Source organism: Canis lupus, chromosome 35, assembly GCF_011100685.1.
Source record: "Canis lupus familiaris isolate Mischka breed German Shepherd chromosome 35, alternate assembly UU_Cfam_GSD_1.0, whole genome shotgun sequence".
Classification (NCBI taxonomy): domain Eukaryota; kingdom Metazoa; phylum Chordata; class Mammalia; order Carnivora; family Canidae; genus Canis; species Canis lupus.
Genome location: NC_049256.1, coordinates 9,606,248 through 9,633,584, shown reverse-complemented (window position 1 = coordinate 9,633,584; position 27,337 = coordinate 9,606,248). Strand labels below are relative to the sequence as shown.

General features: G+C 37.4%; 1 protein-coding gene and 1 pseudogene across 7 annotated transcripts; both read left to right on the top strand.

The window, feature by feature from the left end:
* The first annotated feature begins 922 nt into the window (after positions 1-922).
* On the top strand, positions 923-27,125 carry SLC35B3 (solute carrier family 35 member B3). 7 transcript variants are annotated; one of them, XM_038584140.1, is made up of 12 exons: positions 1,487-1,620; positions 4,300-4,425; positions 6,154-6,283; positions 7,995-8,288; positions 10,489-10,610; positions 14,133-14,287; positions 15,522-15,629; positions 19,816-19,913; positions 22,149-22,241; positions 22,656-22,767; positions 25,426-25,495; positions 26,508-27,115. In XM_038584140.1, exons 4-12 carry the CDS (start codon positions 8,088-8,090, stop codon positions 26,656-26,658), a joined length of 1,110 nt encoding a protein of 369 aa, XP_038440068.1. In that variant the 5' UTR covers positions 1,487-1,620; positions 4,300-4,425; positions 6,154-6,283; positions 7,995-8,087; the 3' UTR covers positions 26,659-27,115. The 7 variants fall into 7 exon arrangements, with proteins under 7 accessions (XP_038440071.1, XP_038440070.1, XP_038440067.1 ...); XM_038584142.1 differs by lacking the exons at positions 1,487-1,620; positions 4,300-4,425 and adding an exon at positions 1,016-1,071; XM_038584139.1 differs by lacking the exon at positions 4,300-4,425 and having other exon boundaries at positions 1,486-1,620.
* Positions 16,609-19,809, top strand: LOC119867742 (annotated as a pseudogene).
* Positions 27,126-27,337: the final 212 nt, after the last annotated feature.

Sequence of the window (27,337 nt, the reverse complement as noted above, 5' to 3'; positions counted from 1 at the left end):
GGATAAATAAATAAATAAATAAATAAATAAATAAATAAATAAATAATAAAAGGATCATTCTGTCTGCTGAATGGAAATTGGAATTAGAAAGATCACAGGGAAATGGAAAGACCTATCAGAAGGCCACCATAATTGTCCAGGCATGAGTAGAGTGTATCTTATCACATCTCTTGTACAGTAAGTTGTTTTATACTGACATTTATTTACCTTCTCTTGTGTATCCATAACTCCTCGAGGGCAGGGAGCCCATACTTATAATTTATGGATTATGTGTATGACTCATGAATAAACCCATTTAATAAGTGCTCAATAAATGTTACCTGAATGCTTTTAAATCCACATTAATTAGGTAACACTATGGCATCATTAAAGGCTTTGTCACTTACTGTTTCTTTAAGGAAATTAAAATTCTCTAAGTCTTAATTTCAACATGTATAAAAACGCTGATAACACTGACCTTGTACGAGGTTGGTAAGGATTTAAAAAAAAAAAAAAAAAAAAAAAAAAAAAAAAAAAAAAAACTCCAGCCAAACTCACCACTTACGGTAGGCATTAGAGGCTACTCTTTCATATAAACCCTCACACCCGATGCAAAATACAAGTGCTGCCCTTTCTGTATAATGCTTGTGAAATTTTAAAAGCTGCACATAACTGCCTGGATTCTAGCATACACATTGATCCAGTTCGTCCCCTTCTGGGTATCCAAACCACATACTCAAAAAATAGTCTGGCTTCCTTACAGTAAATCTGGGCCTTCCGTGTCATTTTATTTTACCTAAAAATATCTCTTATCCCATCTCGGTGTTTATGTCATTGCATCTCAGTGCAGACCTAGCCCTCTACGCAGGATGCGTGTTTAGGTGTGACGATTGGTAGAGCTACGGGGTTTACATTCCAGGCAGTAAGAGGCACCGTCGAAACAATGCCAGCAACCTTCGTGCCACGTGGCAAGGTGAGGTTGCTGTAGCTACGGGGTGAATTGTAACGTCAGAAGCAACCCAGGTGCGCCCACCTGGACACCTTCAGCAGAAAGCAGGTGCAAGTCAGGCAAGCGCATCAAAACCAAGACAGGTAAGGGTGACTACGTCCGTCTCGTTTGGATCAAGAAGAACAGGGAAGAGGGAACTCCGGGGTTTCTAAATCCAGGTTCAACATTCTCCACTAGGCTTCTTTCCCAAATTTCAAATTTCCGCGCAGGGCTCGCGGTCTCTGGCACGGCGGTCTACGGGGGGGCGAGGCACGGGCAGCGCCAGCCGCAGCAACCCGGGAGGCTGCAGAGGCTCCCAGCCCCGCAACAGGCGAGCGCCGATCGTTGGATGAGAACGCTCGACCGGATCGGCGCTCCCCGCTCCCGAGCGCGGAAGGCGGCCCTCGCGCCGCCAGGCCCAGCACGCTCCCGCCGCCTTTCGGAGAGCACAGAGCATGCGCGAGAGCTGACCGCGCCCCGCCCCCTCCCCCCCGAGGGCCCAGGCCGCCCAGGGGGCGGGGCGGCGCAACCGCGCACGCGCGCGGAGACACGTAGGCGGAAGTGGCGCGCGGGCGCCGGCGATGCGAGCCCCCTGCGAGGAGGCGGCGACCGCGGTGGGAAGCGCAGGAGTAGGCGGAGAGGAGAAGAAGGAGGTGATGGCGACGGACCTGGGAGGGGGAGACGCTCCGTCGGGCTGGCGCCCCTCGGGCTGCGGTCACCGTTTCGGGTGACGTGCCGGCCCTGGAGTGGACGTGTCCCCCCTGCCCTCCGGCCCTTCGCCGCGTGTGGGACCCGACCCCCCGCCCCTCCTCCCAGAGAATCTTGGCACCGTTTATCTTCATCTCCCAGGAGCGTGCGGGGTCGGGATGGAGAGCGCGGCGACTGCCTTCGTTACAGAGCGGAAACCCGCGGGCTCGGCTCTGGGGAGCAGTCCCGGCGCCTCCCCGCCCTCTCCCCACCCTGCGGCTGGCTGGCACTGCCCCAGGGCCCTGTCTGTGGGCTCAGCCCTCCGGGACGGCCTTGTAGGCTCATCGCCAGGGGCCTGCGGAGAACCGTCTGTGGCCTGGGCTCCCCAGACTGCATCTGGGAGCTACTTCCGGGTTCTGTGCTAGCTGGGGGGACTTGGGGTTATCTGCTGGCCGCGTGATTTGTAGCGCAAGGTGCTCGTTCCTGCCAGGTGCTGGTTCTTGCAAGGTGCTCGTTCTTGCCAGTTGCTCGTTCTTGCAAGGTGCTCGTTCTTGCAAGGTGCTCGTTCTTGCCAGGTGCTGGTTCTTGCCAGGTTCTCGTTCTTGCCAGGTTCTGGTTCTTGCAGGGTGCTGGTTCTTGCCAGTTGCTCGTTCTTGCAAGGTGCTCGTTCTTGCCAGGTGCTGGTTCTTGCCAGGTGCTGGTTCTTGCCAGGTGCTGGTTCTTGCAAGGTGCTGGTTCTTGCAAGGTGCTGGTTCTTGCCAGGTGCTCGTTCTTGCCAGGTGCTCGTTCCTGCCAGGTGCTGGTTCTTGCAAGGTGCTTGTTCTTGCCAGGTTCTGGTTCTTGCAAGGTGCTGGTTCTTGCCAGGTGCTGGTTCTTGCCAGGTGCTCGTTCTTGCAAGGTGCTCGTTCTTGCCAGGTTCTGGTTCTTGCAAGGTGCTCATTCTTGCCAGGTACTGGTTCTTGCCAGTTGCTCGTTCTTGCCAGGTGCTGGTTCTTGCCAGTTGCTCGTTCTTGCCAGGTGCTGGTTCTTGCAAGGTGCTGGTTCTTGCAAGGTGCTGGTTCTTGCCAGGTGCTCGTTCTTGCCAGGTGCTCGTTCTTGCCAGGTGCTGGTTCTTGCAAGGTGCTGGTTCTTGCAAGGCGCCGGTTCTTGCCAGGTGCCGGTTCTTGCCAGGTGCCTGTTCTTGCAAGGTGCGCGTTCTTGCCAGGTGCTGGTTCTTGCCATGTGCTCGTTCTTGCCAGCTGCTCGTTCTTGGCAGGTGCTCGTTTTTGCCAGGTGCTCGTTCTTGCCAGGTGCTGGTTCTTGCCATGTGCTCGTTGTTGCCAGGTGCTCGTTCTTGCCAGGTGCTTGTTCTTGCAAGGTGCTCGTTCTTGTAAAGTGCTCGTTCTTGCCAGGTTATTATGTTTATCGCCTAAACTTCCCCTAGCCGTCATGCAGATCCTCCAGTTTCTGCAGCTTAAAAATTTCTCCCCCCCCCCCCCACCACCTTATTTTTCTTTTAAAGAAACACTGAAAGAAGGTGGAATGCTTGCTTTGCTTTGCTAACGGAGGGTTTTGGTTTTTGGTTTTGGTTTTTTTTAGCGTTTGTTGGGTATCTGCATTTCTTCTGTGGTAGGATCTCAGAAGTTGAGAATCGGTTTTTGGATTCATGCTTTCCTGAGTGGATTGGGGTAGTTCGGGACTTCGAAGAGAGAATTAGGGCAGCATCTGAAAACAATTTAGACAAAGTGTTATTTGTACTTAATCTCTTAATATTATATCAAATCCTAAATTTAGATTTATCCCTTGGGAAAAAAAAATAGACCGTCAAAAATTAGCTCCCTGTTTCTTGAACCTTGTGTAATGAAGTGTGTACAAAGAAATGAGACCGAAATCTTGTTTTCCGTTGTTTTATACTCATAACCCCCATAGGTCACAGTGAATATTTAGAGTCCACTTCATATATAGTGTGGCAAGATCATTTGTGACCTTGAGTGTGACAAAATTACAGAATCAAATCTGTTCGGGTCATTTGCACTATAATGACAAAACTGCCTCATACGCTACCCTTTCCTAGTGGGAGACTCTTCTAAAGGTTGGAAAAACCTAGATTAAGAAATCAACTGAAATGATTTTTGACTTAAGTAGGTCATTTTAAATCAGTGTTATCACCAGTTATTTGACTTCTAAATATCAGTATGTGCTAGAAATCCTGCCTTTTAATTCCGTTTTAGCAGTTATTTGGTACCACCAAGTAGTGTTAAGTCTCTGTCTTTTCTTTAGGAAGAGACCTCAGGCAGTGATTCACACCTGTGGGTTTTTTGTTCCGAGTTTCAAGGGTTACTGTGAGCTTCTAAAGCAAAGCAAAATATTGATCCTTTGATTTGATTTGATTTTTCCTGTAACAAAAGGACACTGGCCTAGTTTCTTTAGATTTGATTAGTAACCGTCATTAATGTCTGAAATGGAAGGCATATGGCAAACATTTAGGATCACAGTTACTGGGTATCAGAGTTTACAGTATCTTCCTTCATCAGTCACATGATCTGACCAGTGATGTTCTCATTAATAAAAGTGCATCCTAAATGCACGGCCTTGCAGGGCAGATTATCTGGTGCTGGTACATCAAGTAAGCAAAGGAAATGAATTTATTTCCATGTTCATTTCAGATGCTTTGTGGGAAATTTCAGTGGCGATGTCAATATTTTGGCACAGATGTCCAAGAAGTGACAGTGCTGGAGGGATTTAACTCTACATGTCCGGCACAGAACTGCGGCTCCTAAGATTGCCAATAGGTGTGTTAAAAGCAGCAAATGGTCGGCAAGGAGCAGGATCCTGTTGATTAAAACGGTGCTTACTAAAGTGCAATAGAGTCCTTCGTTTCCTATTTCACTATGTGCAGAAACAGTGAAAATGATTTGGTCTCTTCCCTGAAAGATTTCATAAGCTTGTGAGAGAAGCAGACCTGAAAACAAAAAGTTACGCCGTTATGACCTAGGTTTTTGTAAAAATATCTGTAAAGTGCTAGGAGAGTCCTGAGAATCAACCAGCTTATAATGTATAGGACTTTAATCAGAAGTGCAGCATACTGAGCATTCATGTTGAGCAGCGTGAAAGGGTTCAGAAAGGGAAGAAGAGATTAAACAGGCTAATCTAGTAATCTACACAAGAGAAAACAGCTACTAATGGTAGGGTCAGAAACAGATTCTCGGTGTAGTTATGGATGTAGAGTCATCAGGAACCTTGGCAAAACATAGAATGTGGAGAAAAGGAAAGGATCTAATAAAATGCCAGTAAATGAGATTGGGAATATAGGAAGAGCAGGTTTGTTTGGAGGGGAACATAATGAGTTCACTTATGGACACTTAAAATGAGGTTTCAGTGAAAATCATGAGTAGAATGCTTTTGAAGAAGCCTTTGGAAATAGAGGTCTGGATCCCAGAAGAGAAGTCTGGGTTGGAAATCCAGATTAATATTTCTAGCTGCACATCAAAAGGGTGATGAATCCGTGTCAGCAGACCATATCACACTAGCAAGTTCTAAAAGTTAAAGGACAGCCAACATTTGTAGTCTGTCTTACTGTATGCCAGGCACTTTTACATTTATTTCATGAAGTCCTAACAAAAATTCTATGTTAGGCACTTTTTTTTACCCCCCTTTCAAAGATGTACAGCCTAATGTTCAAAAAGGTTAAGTAATTTGCCCAAGACTTTTCAGCTAATCAGTAGCAAAGCTGGGTTTTGAAGTCAGATTTGTCAAAATCTAAAGCATAGGGACAGCGCCATTCTGTACAGCTTTCTGATAACAATAGCTGTAATTTTATTGAGTCATTACAGTATGCCAGCCGTTTTGCTAAGTTAAAAACACCTCAGCAGAAGGTGATTAGGGGAGAAATTTTGGAAACAATAAAAACAGGAAAGAAGTCTTCTATTCTCTCCGCATAAACATATAATCATTATTTGTACATTCCCAACCTCTGTTTTCTATACGATATTTAGCATTGCTCATGAAGTTTGCCAACACCAGAGTACCTTTGAAAAATTGTATTCAGGTAGACAGCAAGTGATTGCAAGGTGGGGTGTTGAGGGCATCCAGGGCAAGGGCCAGTTTATTTGGCTCATCTGAGTATTTCGGTGCAGAGTATGCTAGATATCAAGGATGCAGAGACAAGTAAGATTTGAGTCTTGCCTTTCCAGTTTTCTTCTCTCCCAACTGTGGGGATTAAGGAGAGTATGACAAAAGAAGGAAAGCTAAAGTTTATTTCAAATCCTGACCTAGAGACCTAGAGAAAGAAGACATTAAGGCTGAAAGAACATCATGAACATAAGGCAGGGGTGTTTAAAAGTCCATGGTGTATTTCGGGAATGCGATAGTAGTTCATTGTGGGCAGTTCAGGGCTTGATTGAAAGAGGTAGAGGGTGGAGAAGCTTACCTGGGGCCAGATTTATTTGAATAGTACTCTATAGCCATGCCTGCACACATGAAAAGTAGTTACTTGGGTTTTTGTTTCTTCTACATTCAAGATCATTTAAAGCATGATCTATAAAGAAAGTCAGATCTCAGTCTGCAAGATGACTTAAAAAGTCTTAACTCAGAGATGACTGATTGAAGCAGTGTGGGAAGGAAGAACGATATATAAAGAAGAAGAAACAGGTAAAGGAATAGAAATACAGTAAAACTTTTTATAATTATGCTTTTTTTCTATTTAGAAATTTGGCAGGTGCTCTGTAAAAAAAAAAAAAAAAAAGAAAAGAAAAGTTCTTTGATGCCTGAGTATTGTTAGTTACGAGTTGCAGTCCGAACCTTGGTCCGAATTTAAATTACTGAAGATGGCCTCCTTAATCTCTGCAACCAGCAAAGGAGAAGTGATCATGAAGAAGTGACTAATTCTTGCCATTTTAAGCCCTCATGACAGTTTCTTTTAAAAAGATTTCCAAATCTGTCTAAAATATCCTTATCTATCCTCTTTCCTCAACTACTATAAATTTTAGTTCCCATTGGGATTGTAACAAACAGCCTTTTCTAGGAAGATAATTTTTTCATCATAACTTTCTTCTTTAATTGTCGTAATTTTTCACTCTCTCCTCAACTTTTACATGGAACTCATTCTTCGGTTTATATAAATCTGAAGAGAAACTGACAATCATATACGGAGCCCTCGTGATTTTTTTTCACAGTCTTAACAGAAAATGTTTTCCAACTTTTTCTAATCCCAGAGGCTTCTCTATTTCTTTTTAATAAAACAGCTATATAGAGGTATAATTTTATACAAAAAAAACTGTACATGTATAACATACACAAATTTAATGAGTCTGGACATACACATGCACCTGTGATACCATCACCATAATGATCAAAGTAATGCACATTTGTCACCTCCAGAACCTTCCATATTTCCCCATTTGTGTGTGTGTGTGTGTGTTTGTGTTTAAGAATGTTTACCATGGTACCTACCTCTTAACAAATTTTTAAGTGCACACCACTGTGTTAACTGTGGGCACTATGTCATAGCAGGTCTCTGGAATTTACTCATCTTGTTTAACTGTAATTGGATATTCATTGAACAACTCCCCAAAGACTTTTTAAATTAAAATGAGGGCAGCCTGGGTGGCTCAGCGGTTTAGCACCGCCTTCAGCCCAGGGTGTGATCCTGGAGACCCTCATCGGGCTCCCTTCATGGATCCTGCTTCTCCCTCTGCCTGTGTCTCTGCCTCTGTCTCTCTCTGTGTGTCTCATGAATAAATAAATACAATCTTTAATAAATAAATAAAAATTAATGATTTTCTCCAAAGAAAACTTTTTTTAACCTAAGAAATGCTGTTGCTAAAGCATATTATCCTTTCTATTATCTCGGATAAATCTAGGTTTTTTAAGTAACTTATACTTGTTTATTTTAAAACATCATTAGCAAATGCATTTTAGAATTGGCTTAATATTTAATGGAGTATCAGCTCTTTTCTGCAATCAAAGATTGATTTTAATGTTAAAGATGTTACTCAAACTTCATGGACTTTAGAAATTATATGCTTAATACATATAAAACCATAATAAAAACATACTTCTATGATGAAATAAACACTAAGTTAAAAAAAAAAAAAAGAAACACCAAGTTAGCTTTTGATTTTTGCTGTGGAAATGAGAATGGCACATATTTAGTGATGTATTGATCTTTATCAGGTGAAGATAAATTGGAGAGTAGACCTTGGTTTTGATTGCTTAGAAGCTCAAATATAGGAATTAATACATTAACATCCAGAGAGGATGACATTTACCTGTATAATTTTAAACTGTGATAATGAAATATTTGGAGCATAGTATCTTATCCAATGTTTTGCTTTAATTGCTTATTTCCTTCTTTCTTTAGGACTTGCCTCAGCAAGCACAAGAAACACTGAACAAAGGAGAGGAAACCAACAAAGATAATTTTAGAAGCACTGAATGCAGCAAAATAAGAACAATGGATCTCAAGTTCAACAACTCCAGGAAATACATTTCTATCACTGTTCCTCCCAAAACACAGACAATGTCACCACACATCAAGTCAATAGATGACATTGTAGTGCTTGGCATAAATCTCAGCAGATTTAACAAACTTACTCAGTTTTTCATATGTGTTGCTGGAGTTTTTGTATTTTACCTAATTTATGGATATTTACAGGTAAAAAAGTTATTTACAAGATGCTAATTATTTGTAACAATTGAGATCAATATGGGCATTACAAATAGTTTTGTTCAAGATATTTTTCCTTACAGGATGCCACTTTATTCACATTTTTTTTAGTTTTTTACTATAGAAAATAGTTCTTAAAAGTCTGCTACTTTTAGCAGAGATCAAAATTTCATAGTTAAATATTTCAGATGGGGAGCAGCAAACAGACAATCTTAAAAAATTAAAATTATGAAAAAATTGAAACGTTAAACAATATAGGTAATGATTGCACCCATATGTTTCTAAAAGACAGTGGTTCAAGTCTTCACTGGTATTTTAGAACATAATTCTCGAATAAATTGAATAATAACACAAAAACCATAATCTAGTCCATTGTTGATCCTTGGAGCTCAGTAATAAATGGTCCTTTTTGAAGAAGTATATCAGGACGCTTTATAGTTTTCCAGGAGATGTCTTTAATCCTATACTATCTAAATTGTTCTTTTTATAAACCACCTGTTGTGTTCTTATTCTTTTTTGGCTTCCTCTTCAAATCTACTTTTGTCAGAACCTTATTTTTCTGTGCAAAACATTTCTAACATTGCCACAATTTGTCTCCAATTTGTACTATGTCATGAGATAGTTACATACATTAGACAAGCAGCAAATTTCTGGCCTTCAAAGACATGGCTGGATGGGTGAGGAGCCATGCTAATATGAACACTGTTTGAATAGGGACTACTATTCCTAATGGTCAGTTCATTAGTATTTCAGCCATTACCAGCTCTGCTTTTTTATGCAGCTTTCTAATGTGAGAAAATCCATTATAATTCAAGAAATAGAAAGGGATGTGTTTTGTTGAAACAGTTAATATTTCTGGTATTGTTGAGGATTAATCAGAATGATCTTAAAAATTATTGTACTCTTTCCCATTGTCCTATAGAGATGAAATATAAAAGGAAGTGTAAGTAAAGAAAATGGTGGAATTGACTATTTCTTAGTTTGTAAAAATGCTATGAGGAGTATTAGTGTAAAACTAAAACATGAATTAAAAATCTTAATATTTATAGTAACTAATTTCCCCACTAGATGATGATACAAACATTCAGATATCACAATGAAGAACAATGAAAAATAGTAAATTTTGTTAAATAGATTTTGGTTTCTTGTTGAGAAATTTTTTTATTCTTCAGAATACCATTATTACCAAATAATTTGGGTACAGTTAACCATTGTGAAGGAAAATGAATTAGAAATTTACCCTACAAATTTTATTAATCTTTTTCCGTTTAATGATCAGAGATTTTTAACTTGTAAGATATGCAAAGCTTTTAAAATTAAATAAATATTACTTTCACTTTGTGAAAACGGACATTGCTACTAATACTTACATATAATAGCATGTTAAAATAAAGAAAATGAGGTTTTGTTAGCTGCATTTATACAGTATAGTGAAATCTCTCTGAATGCTACCATATGTAATAAAGCTATTTTCATATTTTATAGTTTTTATGCCAGAAAAATCCTAAATATCTTTCAGATTTATTGCATATGAAATCTAAATTCAGGGAATTACACTATCCTAAATATTACAAAATCTATTTCAGAGTCTGTGGTGGGGGGAGTGATTTATTGTCTTACTTAAGTAAGACTTAACAAGTCTTCTTAGTGGCTTATTAACAGTTAATGGAATGTTGCTTCATGATAGAACATTAAGTATTGACAAAGTAATCATTTCCTTTACAAGGAGAAATTTTGCATAATGTGTGGCACAGATAGTCCCCAAAAATAATATTGGTTTCAACTGATTAAATTCCTAGAAAAACAAGCTGGAGATAATAGACTCTTAATGAAATATATTTGTTATACAGTAAATGAGTCCTTGAACCAGCTACCTTTCACATTGTTGGGGCAATTGTTCATTTTGGCATGTTAAAAAAAGAAAAGCCTGGGATAACTGCTTTATACTTATCCCTCCCTCCCTTTACTTTCTCACCTGTATATCTAGTATCAGGTCTTTGGAATGGCCTCCTGAACTTCTCTAATTTTACCTCTGAGAAGCCTTGTGATTTTAGTGTTTATTTTATGTATTATGTTTTGTTGTTGGGGGTGAGGCTGGAGTTCTTTTAAAATGTCGTGTTTATATGAATTTATTGTGAGAAAATTGGTCTGCCCCAGAGCTTAACAGTACTCATGTATCTTTTGACAGGAATTAATATTTTCAATGGAGGGTTTTAAGTCCTATGGCTGGTACCTTACGTTAGTACAGTTTGCATTTTACTCCATATTTGGCCTAATAGAACTTCAGCTTATTCAGGACAAAAGGAGAAGGTATGTGGTTTTTATTTTTTTTGAGTGTTAAGTTCATTAGTAATAAATTTTTTGTTTTGCTCCTTGGGAATAGGGAGTGTATTATACATGAAATATATACATTTGCAATTAATAAAACATATCTAATGCCCCAAGGTTTTCATCAGTATAACCAACTTATTAAAAAGTATTAAGTATATTTCCATTGTACACTGAAAAAGTAGTCTTGTGTAATGTTACTAGAAAAATGTAGTTTAGGTTAAACTTATAGTAAATGTATCTTGAAACAGGAGAAAGTACTCAGATTTACATACGTGTTCTTGTAAATTGAACTGAACTGCATGTGATTACTGAAAGATTGACAGTGCTACTAAAAGATCAAAGTGGTGAAATGAACAATCAGTGCCACTTTTATAGCAGTTTTTTAAATGTACAGCTAATGTTTTGTTTCATGGGATATATTCCATTTAACATTGCCTTATGATGTCCAGTCACTGAGACTGCGTGTTTAGACATCAGAAACTTCATAGCATGCCTTTTCATCAGAACCAAAGGAGTTTGACATTTGACTTGACTATCTAGATTTGAGAAAGATCTCAAAATATTTTTAAAGATCTATAGAACAATATGCAATGCAAACCTGATTATAAACAAGAGGAGGTTAGGAAATTGAATATAACTTCTTGGTAATGTAAGTGTGGTTATCCTGTCATATCAGATTCTAAGATGTGAATATTTCATGTATACACTATGCAGTTTAAATGCATCAAGGAGCTATAATACTAATATCCTGTCTTCATTGATAGCGGTGTTTAGTCTTTCCAAAAATAAAAATAAAAATAAATATATATTCACAGCTACTGTTTTTTCTTATAAAAATGTTTTTGAGATTTGTCTGAAAGTAACTATAAAATTTTAAGTGTTTAAGTATTCCTTCATAGTTCTAATTTTACCCCTCAACCTCTCTTTATTCCCAATAAATTATTATAGCAGTGATAGTAAAAAATGTTTGAATCTGAGGATAGCATCTGTATTATTTTCATGTTCTGAAACTGCAGTACTCAGCCATACAGGTGATAAAATAGAAAGAATTAAATATATCTGTCAAGACTAATGTATAGGAAAGCATGATGATTCATTACCAGTTACAAACTGCTGGACCTCTGTTTCCAAAGTAAAAGTATCTAATGCTATCTTTATAAAATGGAAAGTGACACAAAGATACACCCCCTTCGAAAAAGATACACTTCTAGGGTGGCTGAGTCAGGTAAGCATCCGACTCTTGATTTCGGGTCAGAACTTGATCTCAGGGTCCTAAGTATTGGGATCCACACTGAGCATGGAGCCTACTTTAAAAAAAAAAAAAAAAAGGTAACACCTCTCTCTCATCTACTCTAGTGAAATAGGGAGTGGGCCTCCAGCCATGTTTATCCCAACCCTTAAATCAAATGACCATAACAGTTTTAAAGTTAAAATAATTTGTGTTTGATTTAAACAGAAATGGAGTATAGGAGAAGAATTTACAGATGTATAATAAATATAATTATGAACTGAAACTTTTCATTTCCAAGGCACATTAAAAACATTTTTAGAAAAAGCTATCAAAGGTATGTTACAGTGAAAATATGCTCAATCACATATTTCTGAATTTAAGTGGCACTGCTCTTTAGACCTTTAGACAGCTCTTTGCTTAGTTTTTTTTTTTTTCTTTCTTTCTTTTTTCCTATGTTTGTATGAATACCTACATACTTGAAAGAATAAAGGATTTGGAGTCAGAAAACATGTATTTGAGTCTTGGCACAGCTTCTAATTAATTCTCCTAAGACCTCAGGGAAGTTTCTTAAATTCTCTGACATTTGAGGATCAAATGTGGTAATGTGCAAGGAGCACATTGTAAGCCCTACCACCCTAAATACACTACTTGCTATTTTTTACCAAAGTTACATTGAAACTGTATTATAGCTTTGGGTGAAGTTTTAAAAAAGGAGATATGTCAAATTGGTGTCAAAGGAGCTATTGAAAGTCACAATGACACACACATACACACACCCTCTGCCTAAAGAAGTAAGAAATTGGGATGTTAAATAGAACGGCGAGATGATGAATCTAACCTCCTGGTCTCACCATTGAGCAAACACACCTCGAGGAGAGCTGGGGTTTTCATGAGACTGTACAGTAAGTCTCTCTCAGAGTTGTGACCCTCTGTATAGAGGTCTCCTGAATTTTAGGCTGGTTTTCTTTCTAACCTGTGTTGTGCTATCTCCATCATCACCATTCCTTATGATTTGTTTCTGATTTCAGTTTTTTTTGTTGTTGTTGTTGTTGTTTTTTTAATTTTCTGGCCACAGTTTATCTCTGAGGGAATTTGACCAACCATGACTTCTGTCATTACTTGGAGGAGTAGTGCTATCCACCCCTGATGATACCTCACTGAGGGTTAAACCCCACAGACAGCATGTAAATCCGTGTTTGTTACATTGGTGCATATGTGCATGCCACATTATTTCCACATGGACTTTAAATGTTGACTACTGTATTAGCAGTTGAGTAGGAACGGCCTCGAAATTGAAATATAAGTGGAAAAGATACATTTTAATTGAATTTTCCAGTAAATTATTTTACCTTATATCTAGCCAAATAAAAAATATGGAAGAATTTTGTGGTCTTGATTTAAACAGGAACACAGATCCTTAAATGGAAGCTACTTCTAAGTATGCAGCATAATCTGATTATGTGAGTAGTACTTCATGTGTTAGTCACACCAGTGTACAAGATTATTTTAGGCCATTAAGTATCTAGTCAAAGCGAGCATATGCTTGCAATAATAGCTCAAAATTCTGAAGATGCCAAATTAAAAACCCCTTTAGGAAATTCCAATAGGACCCAAAGTAGCGATTTGGGGTCATGAGGAGAGAATCAGATTCTTCATCTTGAAGTTGATTATTGTAACATCTTATGGAATACAGGGTTAGAGTTGAATCTCAAAACAATGCAGTAATAAAAAGCGTATTTAGAGTTTTAAGCTACTGTGTTCTTTTTCTGGAGATAATCTGCTCAGGTTATTTTAGCAGAAGCGCTGAGTATATTTTTCCTAATGCTAGATGGGAACATTAGGAAACAGAACAACACTTTAGAAGTTGAAAATTAGTTAAGGTGCCTTTTGCCACAATGGAGGTCAATATTGTTTAAAACTCAACTCTTTTTTTTCTAAATTTAGTAGAGATAGTTTTTGTATATATAGATAGAGCAGCTATTAAAAAAACTCTTATACCAACATTTTCTATCAGTAAGAATCTTTAGCTCTGGTACACCATTTTTCCACGCAGTTGACAGTTCTTATTTGTGATTAATTAAATAAGGGTAAATTATTATTTTTACCAACATTCTTTTATACAAGTGTGATAACTTCTAAAATAGTGCTTCTTCACCAATATTGCTAGAAATATTCAACAGAAACTAGACATTTGCACATTGTAAACACATTATCTTACAATAGTATGAATTGGGTCCCGAAATGAAGGTTTTAAAAATTGTCTTTTACAGAATACCAGGAAAAACCTACATGATAATAGCTTTTCTAACTGTGGGTACTATGGGGTTATCAAATACTTCCTTGGGCTACCTGAATTATCCTACCCAAGTCATCTTCAAGTGCTGCAAATTGATTCCTGTTATGCTAGGAGGAGTTTTTATTCAAGGTATAGTAATGATATATTTTCATACTGTTTGAAACTAGTAGGATATGTTATGGCATCTAGCATTAGGAAAAACATTAAACTCCCAATTTCATTGAACATTCTCGGTCTTGGAACAATTCTGAGTGACATCTTATAAAAATAAGGTATTCTAAAATATACCCTACTATTCGAAATCAGTGATTCATACTTGAGAAAAATAAAAAGAGTATCTTGTTTTTTTTCTTTTAATCTGGAATCTACCACATTTCCAGAAATACCACGTATTGAAGGCATAGCTCAGAAATACCTGGAAATCTCCCTTTTTCAATTCTTTCATTCTTCTGCTCCTGAGGACTCCTCCCTCTGCCTCCATTAAACAACTGGACAATTCTTGCAATGAAATAAAACTTGACCTGAGCAGAACTGCCTTTTTTTTTTTTCCTACCAACTCTTCTGGCTTCTTGGCTTTCTAGAGTCCCAACTAAGTTATAAGCTATGTGAAGTTAGGAGTGAAAGAGGAAGCAGTAATAGCAAATGGAACAAGTTTTTGTTGTAGTTCTGTTTTGATAATGAAATGTCCCTGTATCACTGAAGTTCTTATATCGCCTAACTTCATTTTTGACATTCAGCGCCTTCTCACAAAAGCCCTTTTCAATGAAAGTATGTATGTCAGCTGCTTCACATACAATTTCAGGGTCACTGTTCATGCAGGAAAAAGTAGAGACCAATCCCTATTAGAAACCACATGCATGTATATTTCCTTAGCGATCCTTATGAAAAAGTCACACTACATGATTTTATTATTGAAATGTGGATATACTCCAACAGGTTAATTCTCACCAATCTAGGAGTTATCCAGTTATCGTAGTTGCAAACTTCAACAGTCATATAGTCTGAATAATTGCTCTGGCTACTTTGAAAATATATAAGCTATAAGAGAATTCTTACCTTCTATTATATGTGAGGTAAAGGAAGCACTCGTGTCCACAAACTTTAAATGTTCATATTTACTCACTACCCTAATATATAAAGTAGGACTTTATATCTGACTTACAAGGACATGTTGGTGCTCATTGGTCATTTAATTCTCAAAAGTCCTTCTATGACTACTTCAGGCATTGATCTATCTGTTCTTCATATATTTTTGACTTTGGATATAAAAAGCACACCCTGCTCTACTTGGTTAGACACAGATCTAAAATTGTGCCAAGTGGGCATTTGTGTAATGAGGTTGGTTTACATTTATTTTACACAGGGAAGCGTTACAATATTGCAGACGTGTCTGCTGCAGTATGTATGAGTCTTGGCCTGATATGGTTCACCCTGGCTGACAGCACGATTGCACCAAATTTCAACCTGACAGGTAAGGAAATTATTCATACTACTGGATTTTGCAGATATTTTGGTGCAGCAATTTCATAGGGATTTCAAATGATGATATGACATCTGTGATTTTCATATCTGACATAAAGCTTTCAGACTTTCCATATAAGACATAGTAAAAATAATACAGTTATGGAAATGTAAGAGTTGTTTTTAGTGCTCTTGTATTTTGACCTGACAAGAGGCTGTTCGGCCAGTCAAAATCATCTGTGTTCGAGTACATGATACAGCAGTTTCTCATGGGCTGAGTTGGGAGTATGCATATGCGTCATAAGAGAATCAAAGTAATGTTTTATTCTTTTTTAAAAAAAACTGAAATCGTATGTATGTCATTGTTTTAGCTAAAGAGGAAAGTTATGCTGTATGTTAATATTGAACTGTGTACTCTATAGTTAGAATCATAAAGTGCTTAAACTTTCCACTGTGAAGTTAGCCCACACTGTGCCAGGTGGAGTTTTATAAATAAAACTTAGAACTTTCACAGGCAGAATAGGTATTATAGTACATTTAGATCTAAAGAAGAATAAATGTGTTCGAATATTGTTTTTATTCTAAATACCTTGAAGAGAAATTATTCTATATACAATATTGTCATTCTTATACTATTGAGTTTTATTCATAAGCTTATTATCATCCTATCTCCTAGACTGACAGAAACGGTATTTAAAATACCTAGATGTGGGCAGCCCAGGTGGCTCAGCGGTTTAGCGCTGCCTTCAGCCCAGAGTGTGATCCTGGAGACCCGGGATCGAGTCCCACGTCAGGCTCCCTGCATGGAGCCTGCTTCTCCCTCTGCCTGTGTCTGTTCCTCCTTTTCTCTCTCTCTCTCTCTCTCTCTCTCTCTGTATGTGTGTCTTTCATGAATAAATAAAATCTTTAAAAAATAAAAATAAAATACCTAGATGTTTGGGGAGGGGGGGGACTCTTTGTGGCAGGAGGAGGAAAAGGTACAGGTGAAGATGATGTCACCCAAGGCTGCAGACTGCATCATGGGGAGTTCCTGTGGCCAGGCAGAAAACAGCGAGAAGCCCAATGCTGAGGATGTGGTGACTGTCATCAAGGGGAAGGCGGAGGAAGTAGAGCTTCTGGTGGAGAAGGCGGACATGATTATCAGTAACTGGATGGGCTACTGCCTCTTCTACAGGTCAGTGCTCAATGTGGTGCTCTATGCCCCAGACAAGTGACTGGCACCTGGTGGCCTAATCTTTCCAGACTGAGCCACGCTGTACGTGACAGCCATTGAAGACCAGCAGTACGAAGACAACAGGATCCACTGGTGGGAGAAAGTACATGGCTTTAACGTGTCTTGTGTCAGAGATGTGGCCATCAAGAAGCCCCTGGTGGATCCCAAGCAGCTGGTCACTGACACCTGCCTTATAAAGAAGGTGGACATCTAGTCTGTCAAGGTGGGACACCTGACCTTCACTTCTCCCTTCTGCCTGCAAGTGAAGTGGAACACCCTGTGGCCTGCTTCAACATCCAGGTTCACTCACTGCTGCAAAAGGATGGGCTTCTCCACCAGCCCCAAGTCCCTGTGCATACACTAGAAGCAGACAGTGTTCTACACGGGGGACTACCTAACAGTGAACACAGGCAAAAAGATCTTTGGCACCATTGATGTTTGGCTCAGTGCCAAGAATAATCACAACCTAGACTTCACCATTGACCTGGATTTCATGGGCCAGCTGTGTGAGTTTTCCTACTCTACTCACTACCAGATGCACTGAGGTGGCACCTGGTTTCTCCCACCCCCGCTGGGCCAGCCCTGAATGGCTCCAGGGGCGGTGATGTTCTTAGGCAGTTTTGGGATTTCCCCATTGTCTCTTCCCTCAGAAGGGGATCTTGGGGGCCTGGGCTGGGGAGGGCACACCATGACTGTTTTTCATAAATTTATTATATGGTTACATTTATGCCAGTAAATCCTCAGCTGGGGAAAAAAGAAAAAGCAAATAAAAAGAGGTATTCAGAGGAACTCTGATAAACAGGGGAAACATTTTTAATTATTCATGAGAAAAAAAAATTATTCATGAGAAAAAATATTACATAACAAAGACTCAAAATTTTTACTGGCTATTAGTTTGCTTTCTTTACTTACCTTGTTAACCAGCCTAAGTTAATGGATTAAATGTACAGTAGAGCCTTTTGCAGCAACCCTTTAACCAGAAGATTTGGGACTTATTCCATCTCTTTCAACTTTGATGGTTCACAGTACAAGTGATCATTACTTCAATGAGTCTTTCTCTGAGAAAGCAGGTTATAGTTACAGATGTGTCTGACATGGTTTAGATTTTTTCAGCACTACTTCAAGTCAGCAACCCTAAAAGGAAGATTATATATGAAGACTGAGGCAATTGACTCTTTCACTTTTGAAAAAGCAGTTCTAGAGAAGGCACAGAACTTGCAGTCAGAGACCTGGCTTCAAATTCTGTTTAGATCACTTAAAATTATAACCATGGGTAAAATGCCAGACACTAATGCTTCCCCTTTAAAACAGAGATAATGATGATAGCTTGCCTCACACAAGGGCAGTGGGAGGACAATTGACTGAGGTCATGGGCTAATGGATATGAAAGCTCATGCACGTACAGGGGGCAAGGGTGACGATAATGATGGGATGAGGTGGTGTCACTGGTCCTGCAACTTCTCATGGTGCTGTAATGCTAGCATATTCTGACTCCCATGGAGATGTTTGGTAAGAGAATGAGAACCTAATACTTCATCATTAAGGATAATTGATGAGCACTTATCACAGTTCCTGATGTAATGCAATATATTATCTAAAGGAGATTAGATTGACTATTAAGATAGTTAATAGTCATATTAGACACATATAATAGACAATAGACATAAATAAAGCTTAGAATGTATGAAGTGAATATATTAGAATTTACTTATTCAGATAAATGTCTGCCTTTAAATATTCCCCTCAGGGTGCAATTCAGGTATTTTCACACCATTGTCATTGTTCAGAACATTTTTGGAATAGCCTGTGAGGAGCTAGGATACTATATTCAACAGCTTGTCTTTTTGTTTCAAGGACAGATTTGGCATTTGAAATAAGTAAAAGAGCATTCAGAATTAGTGGATAAAAATGTACGATTGGGTACTAATTACCACAAGGTTAGACGATCAAAAGGCAAATTGAAGAGTATGAAGACTTGAAAGTTCTCAATTAAGTGCACACACACTTACATGTATTTTTCTGTTCCTTGTGATTGCTTATACATTGTTTAAGAAAAATGCAAAGGAGAAGCTTCCTTAAATTCCATCAGACTCCCAGAAGTAATTCAGGCTGCCTTTTATGTTTTCTGTAAAGCACCATGGTGGTGAGCAGTGCCTCAAACACTTGGAGTTAACAGCTTGCTCTCAGGTTGACATGCACATTTGCATGAGTGTTAATTTCCAGATTTGTTTATTGCCAATTGTACCTGTTATTATAACCTATTGTTATTAAGTAACAGTATTACTTAAATTGTTCAAAAACAATTTAAGAAGAGAATTGTTTCTGTTAATTGAAACAATTCGGTTGACTAGTCAATAAAATCACTATTAAGTATGGAAGAAACAACTGTAAAAAGAGCGGGATATCCTACAAGTGTGAAAGGATTCTGCTCCCCAGCTGTTTGAAAAGTTCTTGTGTTTCCCATGTGCTTGTAAACAAAAACAACCAGGGAAGCATTAGCAATGTGTGTTATGAATATGGTTTATACAGAAGAGAAAGTGCAGAATTTTTGTTAGGACCCTTACTCAAAAGACTGGCAACTGCATGCATGTTTATGTGTCTTAATAACGTAGGTAATTAAAAAATGATTTTCATCGGTCCTCAGTCCTGATAGAGTTCCTAAGAGTTTCTTCTGTATTTAATACAGTATTCCTTGGAAACATTTCATCTAACTTAAAGACAAAACTATTATTTGATATAATAGTGAAACAGTGTGACAGCGTTAACATACTTCATTAGCATCAGCTACTTGTTTTTGTTTTTTTTTTTAACATCATATATGTGCCGATTAGAGCTGGTTGTGAATAAAAACCGTTAACTTCTACTGGGAGTGTGATTTAAGATCGGCTTTTCGTTTTTCAGCCCAATTAAATCGCTGGTGAATCTTGATTATCATTCACATGTTTAAATAAGGAGGTTATGTTTCTCTTATGCTTTCTTGAAGGTGTGATTCTTATTTCCCTGGCACTGTGTGCAGATGCTGTCATTGGAAATGTCCAAGAGAAAGCTATGAAACTGCATAATGCTTCTAATTCAGAAATGGTAAGTACTCCTGTGCTTTTTCCTCGTAGCAGACAGACTCCAGAGTGGTGCTGTGCTTAATTTTATGAAATAGTTATGGTAGTGAAGACTTGCATGGCATTTTTAAACTAGTTTGTCGTCATTATTTCCATAAAAGTAATACATTCAAACATTATGAGAAACCAAAAAGTAAATATACTACTACCCCTGCTAAGAGCTTATGGTATAGCATTTGATAATTTTTTTTTCTTATTTATAGTTTTTTACATATTAAAAAAAATCCTTTGTTACATCACTTTTCTCCTCTCTTTGTATTTGGTATTATTTTTCATTTAGAAGTTTTTAATTTTATTGTAGTTTATCTTTTATCTTTTCTTTCATGGCTTCTGGCTACTTCTTATGATTAATAAGGGCTTTCCCAATTCTGAAGGTGTAAGAATTTTACCCATGTTGTTTATTCATTTTATGATTTCCTTTTTAATTAATCTTTTCTTTTCTTTTCCTTTTTTTTTTTTTTTTTTTTGTGAGAGAGAGAGAGAGAAGGGACAGAGGGAGAGAGAGAATCTTAAGCTGGCTCTGTGCCCAGCTTAGAGCCCAACACGGGGCTTGATCCCACAACCCTGATCATGACCTGAGCCAAAATCAGGAGTCGGACACTTAACTGACTGAGCCACCCAGGCACCCCTAATTAAATCTTTGATCCATCCAGAGCTTTAAAAAATTTTTCTTCCATATGTCTCTCCACTTGTCCTAATATCATTTATTAAAAATCCACTTTCCAGCTTAAGTGCCTTCTTTATCCTATCATATTCTAATGTAGGATTCAGAATTGTATTCTTTTGAATTTATTTCTGCACCAGAACCATATGATGAGTGCAGCTTTATCATACGTTTACCATCTGTCGGGACTAGGATTATTCCTTTTGTTTTTCAGAATATTACTACCAGTAGTTATTCTTGGGTGTTCTTATCCCCAGATAAACTAGAAAATCCTATTGTTACTGTGATTGGTATGGATTTGAATTATAAGTTAATTTAGGGAGAATGGCACCTATACACTAGTCTTTCAGTCCAAGAATAAGGTATGACTTTTCTTTTATTTAAGAGGCTTTAAAGTGTCCCTTAGATTTAAAAAAAATTTTTTTTTCATATAAATCCAGCATATTTCTTACTGAACTTAATTGTTAGGGGTTTCATCTTTTTGCTGTTGTTAACTGGAGATAATGCCCTTTCTTTCATTATATCTTCTTCCTGGTTGGTATTTGTATATAGTAAAGTTATCGTGTGTGTGTTTACATTAATTTTATAGCCAACCCCTTGCTAGACAGCATACCAGAGTAAGGGTGTATAGGAATGGTCTTTCCAGTTACTTTGTCACCACGGTGGGCATCTTTAAGAAGTCTTCAATCTTGGTCAGAAGTTTTCTTGATCATTATCAGCATTCTTCCCAGATAAGGTAAAGATAAGAGAATTAAGGCAGTGGAAGTAGCTAGAAAGTTACTATAACACAGTGGTTAAGAGCTGAGACACTGGGCTAAGATCACATCATTTATATCCTAGCATTATGAGCTCTCTTATTGGGGGAAAGTGACTTACTATCTCTGATTTTTAGTTTATCTGCAGATTGAGGAGTGATCATTAAGAGTGTCTGACTCAAAGTCTGGTTGTGAGAAGTTAAGTGGGGTAATTCACGTAGAGCATTTGTAGCACAGTACCCACCACTTCACAAGTGTGCAAGTGTGATGACAGTGCCCCTGCTTATTGTGCTTATGGGGAATATAAGGAACTGGGATAGAAAGATTAGTAGGAAAACTGGGAAATCAAGCAATAGATATGCTGTATCCTGCTTATTTTCATTATCTGTTAATATCTTTACAAACTTAATGTTTGGACTTCATGATGTTTAATAAGTAGCTTTAGAGTTGTTTTATGTATATTTTTGGAACTCCAAAATTCAAATGTGGTTCAAGTTCAGTAATCAAGCCCGGCAAAAAAAATGAGTATTATGTAACTATATATGTGAAAGGATCAGTACTACTGTATTATGATGTATATAAAATAAGTTATAAACTTATAAACAGGATCTAATCCTCATCTCCAGAAAGCTAGGCCATATTGACACAGTGATGTAACTTAAAAAATGACTTACTCTTCAGATTTAATTGAATAGATTAATTGAGTCATATATTGAAAATTCTTCATTTTCTGCCTTTGGTTTGATAGCATTTTTTTCCACTTTGTTTTTATCTACCGTAGGTTTTGTATTCATATTCAATTGGTTTTGTGTACATTTTATTGGGATTGACATGCACTAGTGGATTAGGCCCTGCAGTAACATTTTGTTCAAAGGTAAACACTAATCACATTTTTTTTTAAATAAACATCTTCCATTAAATAGTTCCCTCTGTATTTCTTTATATTTCTTGTTCAAAAAGATTATATTTATGTAATTTGATAACTCCTTTAATGTATGCAGATCAGAAATTATTTCAGAAATGAAATTATTTATATTTAAATTTATTTTATCCTTGCTCTACCCTATAAGTTAATTTTTAAGCGATTCATAATGTAAAAGTTGGGGATTTTTAATTTCATCATTGTTTTTCCATTAAATCAGAACTAAATAAGAATCTTTGCTTGACTGCATTGTTGAATGGCTTATTATTGCTCAGGAAGTTGATTAAAATCTGTAGTTTTATTTCATTTGTAATACCTCAGGGTTTGTTTTGCATTTTCCTAACAGTCTTTTTTTATATGTTGCAGAATCCAATTCAGACCTATGGTTATGCTTTCCTTTTTTCCCTCACTGGGTATTTTGGAATCTCCTTTGTTCTGGCTTTGATTAAAATTTTCGGTGCACTTCTTGCTGTAACAGGTAGGAATGATATACCTGCTTAGATTATTAAGTAAGCATTTAAATTTTCTCTGATGCTCCTTTTCAAAAGATATGGGCAACATCTACTCTGCACTAAGGAAACTGTCAGACTTTATCCATTTATCTTTTTGGCCTATATTTCTTTAAAATTCTAAAGAAAATGATGTTTGCTCGTAATTTTTTATTTGAAGGGTTTAATTTTAAAAATAAAATATATACATTTATCTAAATATTAACTTTTAAATACATTAAAAGGACTTTTTATTAAAAAGTACGATGGGCTGAATACCCTCAGAGAAGAAAATCCTGTTTTTATATGCACTTTTAATTTATAACTGAAAAACCCCCATTTTGATGCACTTAAAGTATGGTATTTTAAACAAAGCTTTTTGGACCTTTCATTTGTACACTTTCTAGAGCATTAACCAGATTAGTCTTTCTTGTCCCTAATAATTATCATGTACCTGCTTTATGCAGGAACTTTGCTTGGCACTTTAGAGGAGCGGTAGTTGTATTTGTTTGCTTTGGAGGAATCAGGAGAACAAATGAGGGGTTACAAGTGAGGCCCAGTGAGGAGGATAGATGACTGTGTGTGCTAACCTTGTGTCATTTTCCAAGTGAATGGTCCAGATAAACAAATACTCTCAGCATCTCCCATATGGAGAGAGACCTGAGTGAAACCCAGGATTGGAAGCAGGGTGGCCTGCCATGAAGTGTGCTGGATTGGGATGTGAGAGGAGGAGACCCAGGCCCAGCTCTGATGTTTAATGAAAACCTGTGATCTGGAGAGCAATTCTGTCCTCTTCTCTGGGCTTCGTTTGTCTCTCGTGAAGAGACTGGTTTGGACTTGACCATGTCTATCAGAGATACGTAGGATTTACATCATACTGCATAAATGCATTAGTCATTTACCTGATTTTAATATTTTGTAGTGTTAGGGGGATACTTCTTTACTACAGAGTAAATTAAGCAAAAGAATAAATACTTCTCTTTATATAAAAATATACTTGATTTCTAATGGGTCTCTATATTTGTTCACATATGACTCCCTTTTTTGTTTATTTATTTATGACTCTTTTTAAAGTTTACATAGCTAATGGTAAACAGAGGGCATGTAATTATAGATCAGGGCCTATCCATAATCTGTCAAGTCATCTCATGCTACCAAGAAAGATTGCAAATTCATATACTAAGCTCAAGTTCCAATTTTGCTTATAAAATAATAATTACTCAAAAAATATTTGATAATAATTGATATGTATTGATTAAACCCTGTGACTGGTATAAAAAAATGTGAGATGCAGTTCTTGTTAGTTGCAGACAGGTTTATTTCTGTCTTGTGTAAAAGAAATTTAGCCGTAATAATAATAGCCAGCATGCATATAACCCTTATTATGTACCAGGAGCCGTTTTACATACATTATTCATGTTGATCTCTCAATAATCCCATAATGAAGTAGGTACTGTTACTGTTCCATTTTCCAAAGGGTAAACTGAGGCACAGGGAGGTGAAGTGACCTGTCTAGTAGTCAACCAGCTAGTCAGTTGCAGAATTAGGATTCCAAGTGAGGCAGTCTGGCTCCTAATGTGTGCTCTTAACCCACATGCTATACTGCCTGCTGAGCTCATGTGGTGACTCCACGCTCATTAGGAAATCAGGTTCCTTCTGTCTTCTCTGCCATCTTCATCTTCATTTCAGCCAGTGGGATGGGAGATGATGAAGAACATACTTTTCATGGAATCTTCCTAGAACATACCTTTCCTAGAAATAGAATTTCTGCTCACTTTTCATTGCTCAAACCTCATCATATGACCAGACCTGACTGTAGGAAAGTCTGGAAGGCATGTCCAGGTATAAATAGGGGTCCCTTTACCAACAGACAAGGAAAAATAGATTTGGAGAACCAGGCTCTGATGATGTGTTTTCAAAACAAATTCTTCATTTGGAATTCATTTATTCATGCCTTGGATAGTACGTGTCAGGAGCCCCAGAGTCCAGGAATATAGGATGAATAAGACAAGGAACTAAGAGACACAGTCGAGAGGGAGGGTAGCAACTGATAATGCAAAGTGGCAGAAGGCTACAACGGAGATATATGCCAAGGTGCTACCTCTACCTGCATGGGACAGGAAGGAGGGTTTCAAGCCTGACAGCAGATTTTAGGCTGCTTATAGTACTTGAAAGACAGGTAAAAGTTAATGCAGATGTGTAAAGAGGACTGTAAAGATTATTCATGGTCTTACCCAGAGATGACTGCTATTAAAATGTTAGTGTGTGCTTTAGCTTATTACTGCTTTTAAAGACTAACCCCTGCTCTCCCCAACCATAGCTTCCTTGGGAAAGCCTATCTTTCCTGCCAGACTAAGTGTCTCTAAGGGATGACCTGCCTCCCTAGTGTACTAGCATGGCCCTTTATCCAGTACTTATTACAGTTGTACTTTAACTGTATGGTTTAATGTCTGTACTCCTACTAGACTGTAAACTCCATAGTAGCAGCAACAGTAACTTTCTGTTTGGTTTTTGTTTTCCATTGTTTTCTTGGTGTGTCACATAGATCTTGGCACATAGTAAGCTCTGTAAATATTTGTTGAAAATAATTTCCAAAATATTACCAAGATGGTAGGCACATTCTAAGCCAACCTTTTTTCTCCCTACAGTGACAACAGGAAGAAAAGCCATGACCATTGTACTTTCATTTATGTTCTTTGCTAAACCATTCACATTTCAGTAAGTATTTTTTAATTCAACAAGTTTCTCTACTTGTAGATACCTGGCTTCACATTTACTCCTAAGCAGCCTTAACTTCCTTATAAAGTATCAGTTTCATCTGGAACCCTAGTTTATTGATGTATCTTCTGCTGCTTCAAAATGTTATTATTTTGAAGAAATCATATTATAACCACAGTCCCAACGCCGGTGTGACCCTGTTTCCAGTATAAATGAACGTGAGTGACATCTTGAGATAAGGGATTGCACCTTGCCCTGGTATATACTCACATACATACAAAACCATATATATATAGTTTTTAAAGTTAAGTTTAACTCTACCTCAACAATGGAGTTGAGGTAGAGAATTATTCTTTATAAGTTTATTTAGTTTATGACTTATTATAAAGCATTTACTGTTTTCTTGACTGTCTAGTGTTTGTTTGGAATCATTATCATTTAAATTTATGCTGCTTAGTAATTAAGAAGGTTCAAACCTAGCAATTATCAATGTATAAACTTAAAGATAACCACAAAATAAATTTCACTGTATTTTCTATAAATTAATTTCTCTTTCCCTATGTGCTAGGTATACATTATAGCAGTCTAGCCAATTCCCCTACTTTCTCAGGACGTGCTTCTTTTTATCTCTTTATACTCCATCCAACTGGGATAAAGAGTTGGACCTCCAGACTGGATTCCCAAGATGGCCATTGGCAGATTGACATATTCAGTGCTTTAAGTATACTCTTCAGACTGTTGATGTGGACTTGAATTTGCTATTATCTTCAAAATTCAGATGAACTACATTTAGCATTTTATCCAATCTCTCTTTATATACTTAACATAAGTGATATGGAATTCTATCTAATCTGATCTAAAAATACTGTTTTTTGTTTTAATGCTATTGTAGATTTCCAGTAGCAAAATTTTATTTTATTGCAGAATTACTGTGAACTCATCACCAAGTTCTGTGGTTAACAATAAACTGTTACCATGATATTAACACTCTTTTTCTTCTTTCTCCTCTTAGGTACGTATGGTCTGGTTTGTTAGTTGTCCTCGGTATATTTCTCAATGTTTACAGCAAAAACATGGATAAAATAAGACTACCATCACTGTATGATCTGATAAACAAAACACTGGAAATGAGAAAGTCAAGGACGTTGGCACAAACTGTGTAGGGAGTGATTCGTCCTCTTTAAAATAGAATTCTAAGGGAACAATCATCAAATAATTAATTTTCCAAAGGGATTATTACAAAAACCAAAGGATCTGAAGGCATGCTGTCCTTTTGTGGATAGGTCACCTGTGAAGTCAGCCTCTTCCTCGGAGCACTTGTTTAACTGTTTGACTTCTGAAGCAATCAAGAGAGCCACATTTGCCACACCTTAGAATAAAATGTCAGTGTGAAGGACTCATCTTAGCAGTCTGTTGAGAATTTCACTGGAAGTGGACCATGCTGCAAAACTAATTGGATATCATTATGATATATCAAAGAAATTGATATAATAATATCAATTAATTGTTTTGTCTTCATTCCATTTTGTTGGTGTTATTTAAATGATTCTCTGTTATAAGAGTGAACAGATGATTTAAAGTCTAGAAAGAATTTCATTATAATAAAAAATTATTCTTTGATTTTTTTTAATAAATGTGTTGTTAGAATTTTGTTACGAAGAGGGAAGGGAAGGTTGGAGTAAGGCTTTAAACATTTAAACCATAAACTTTAAACCTTAGACTTCCCTCTGACCGTTTAAAAGTATTCTTTAGAGAAAACATGCTTTTAAGTTTTCTGTGCCATATAGATATTATAACAAAAGGAGTTAATATCCTGCATCCTGTAAGTATGTATCACAAGAA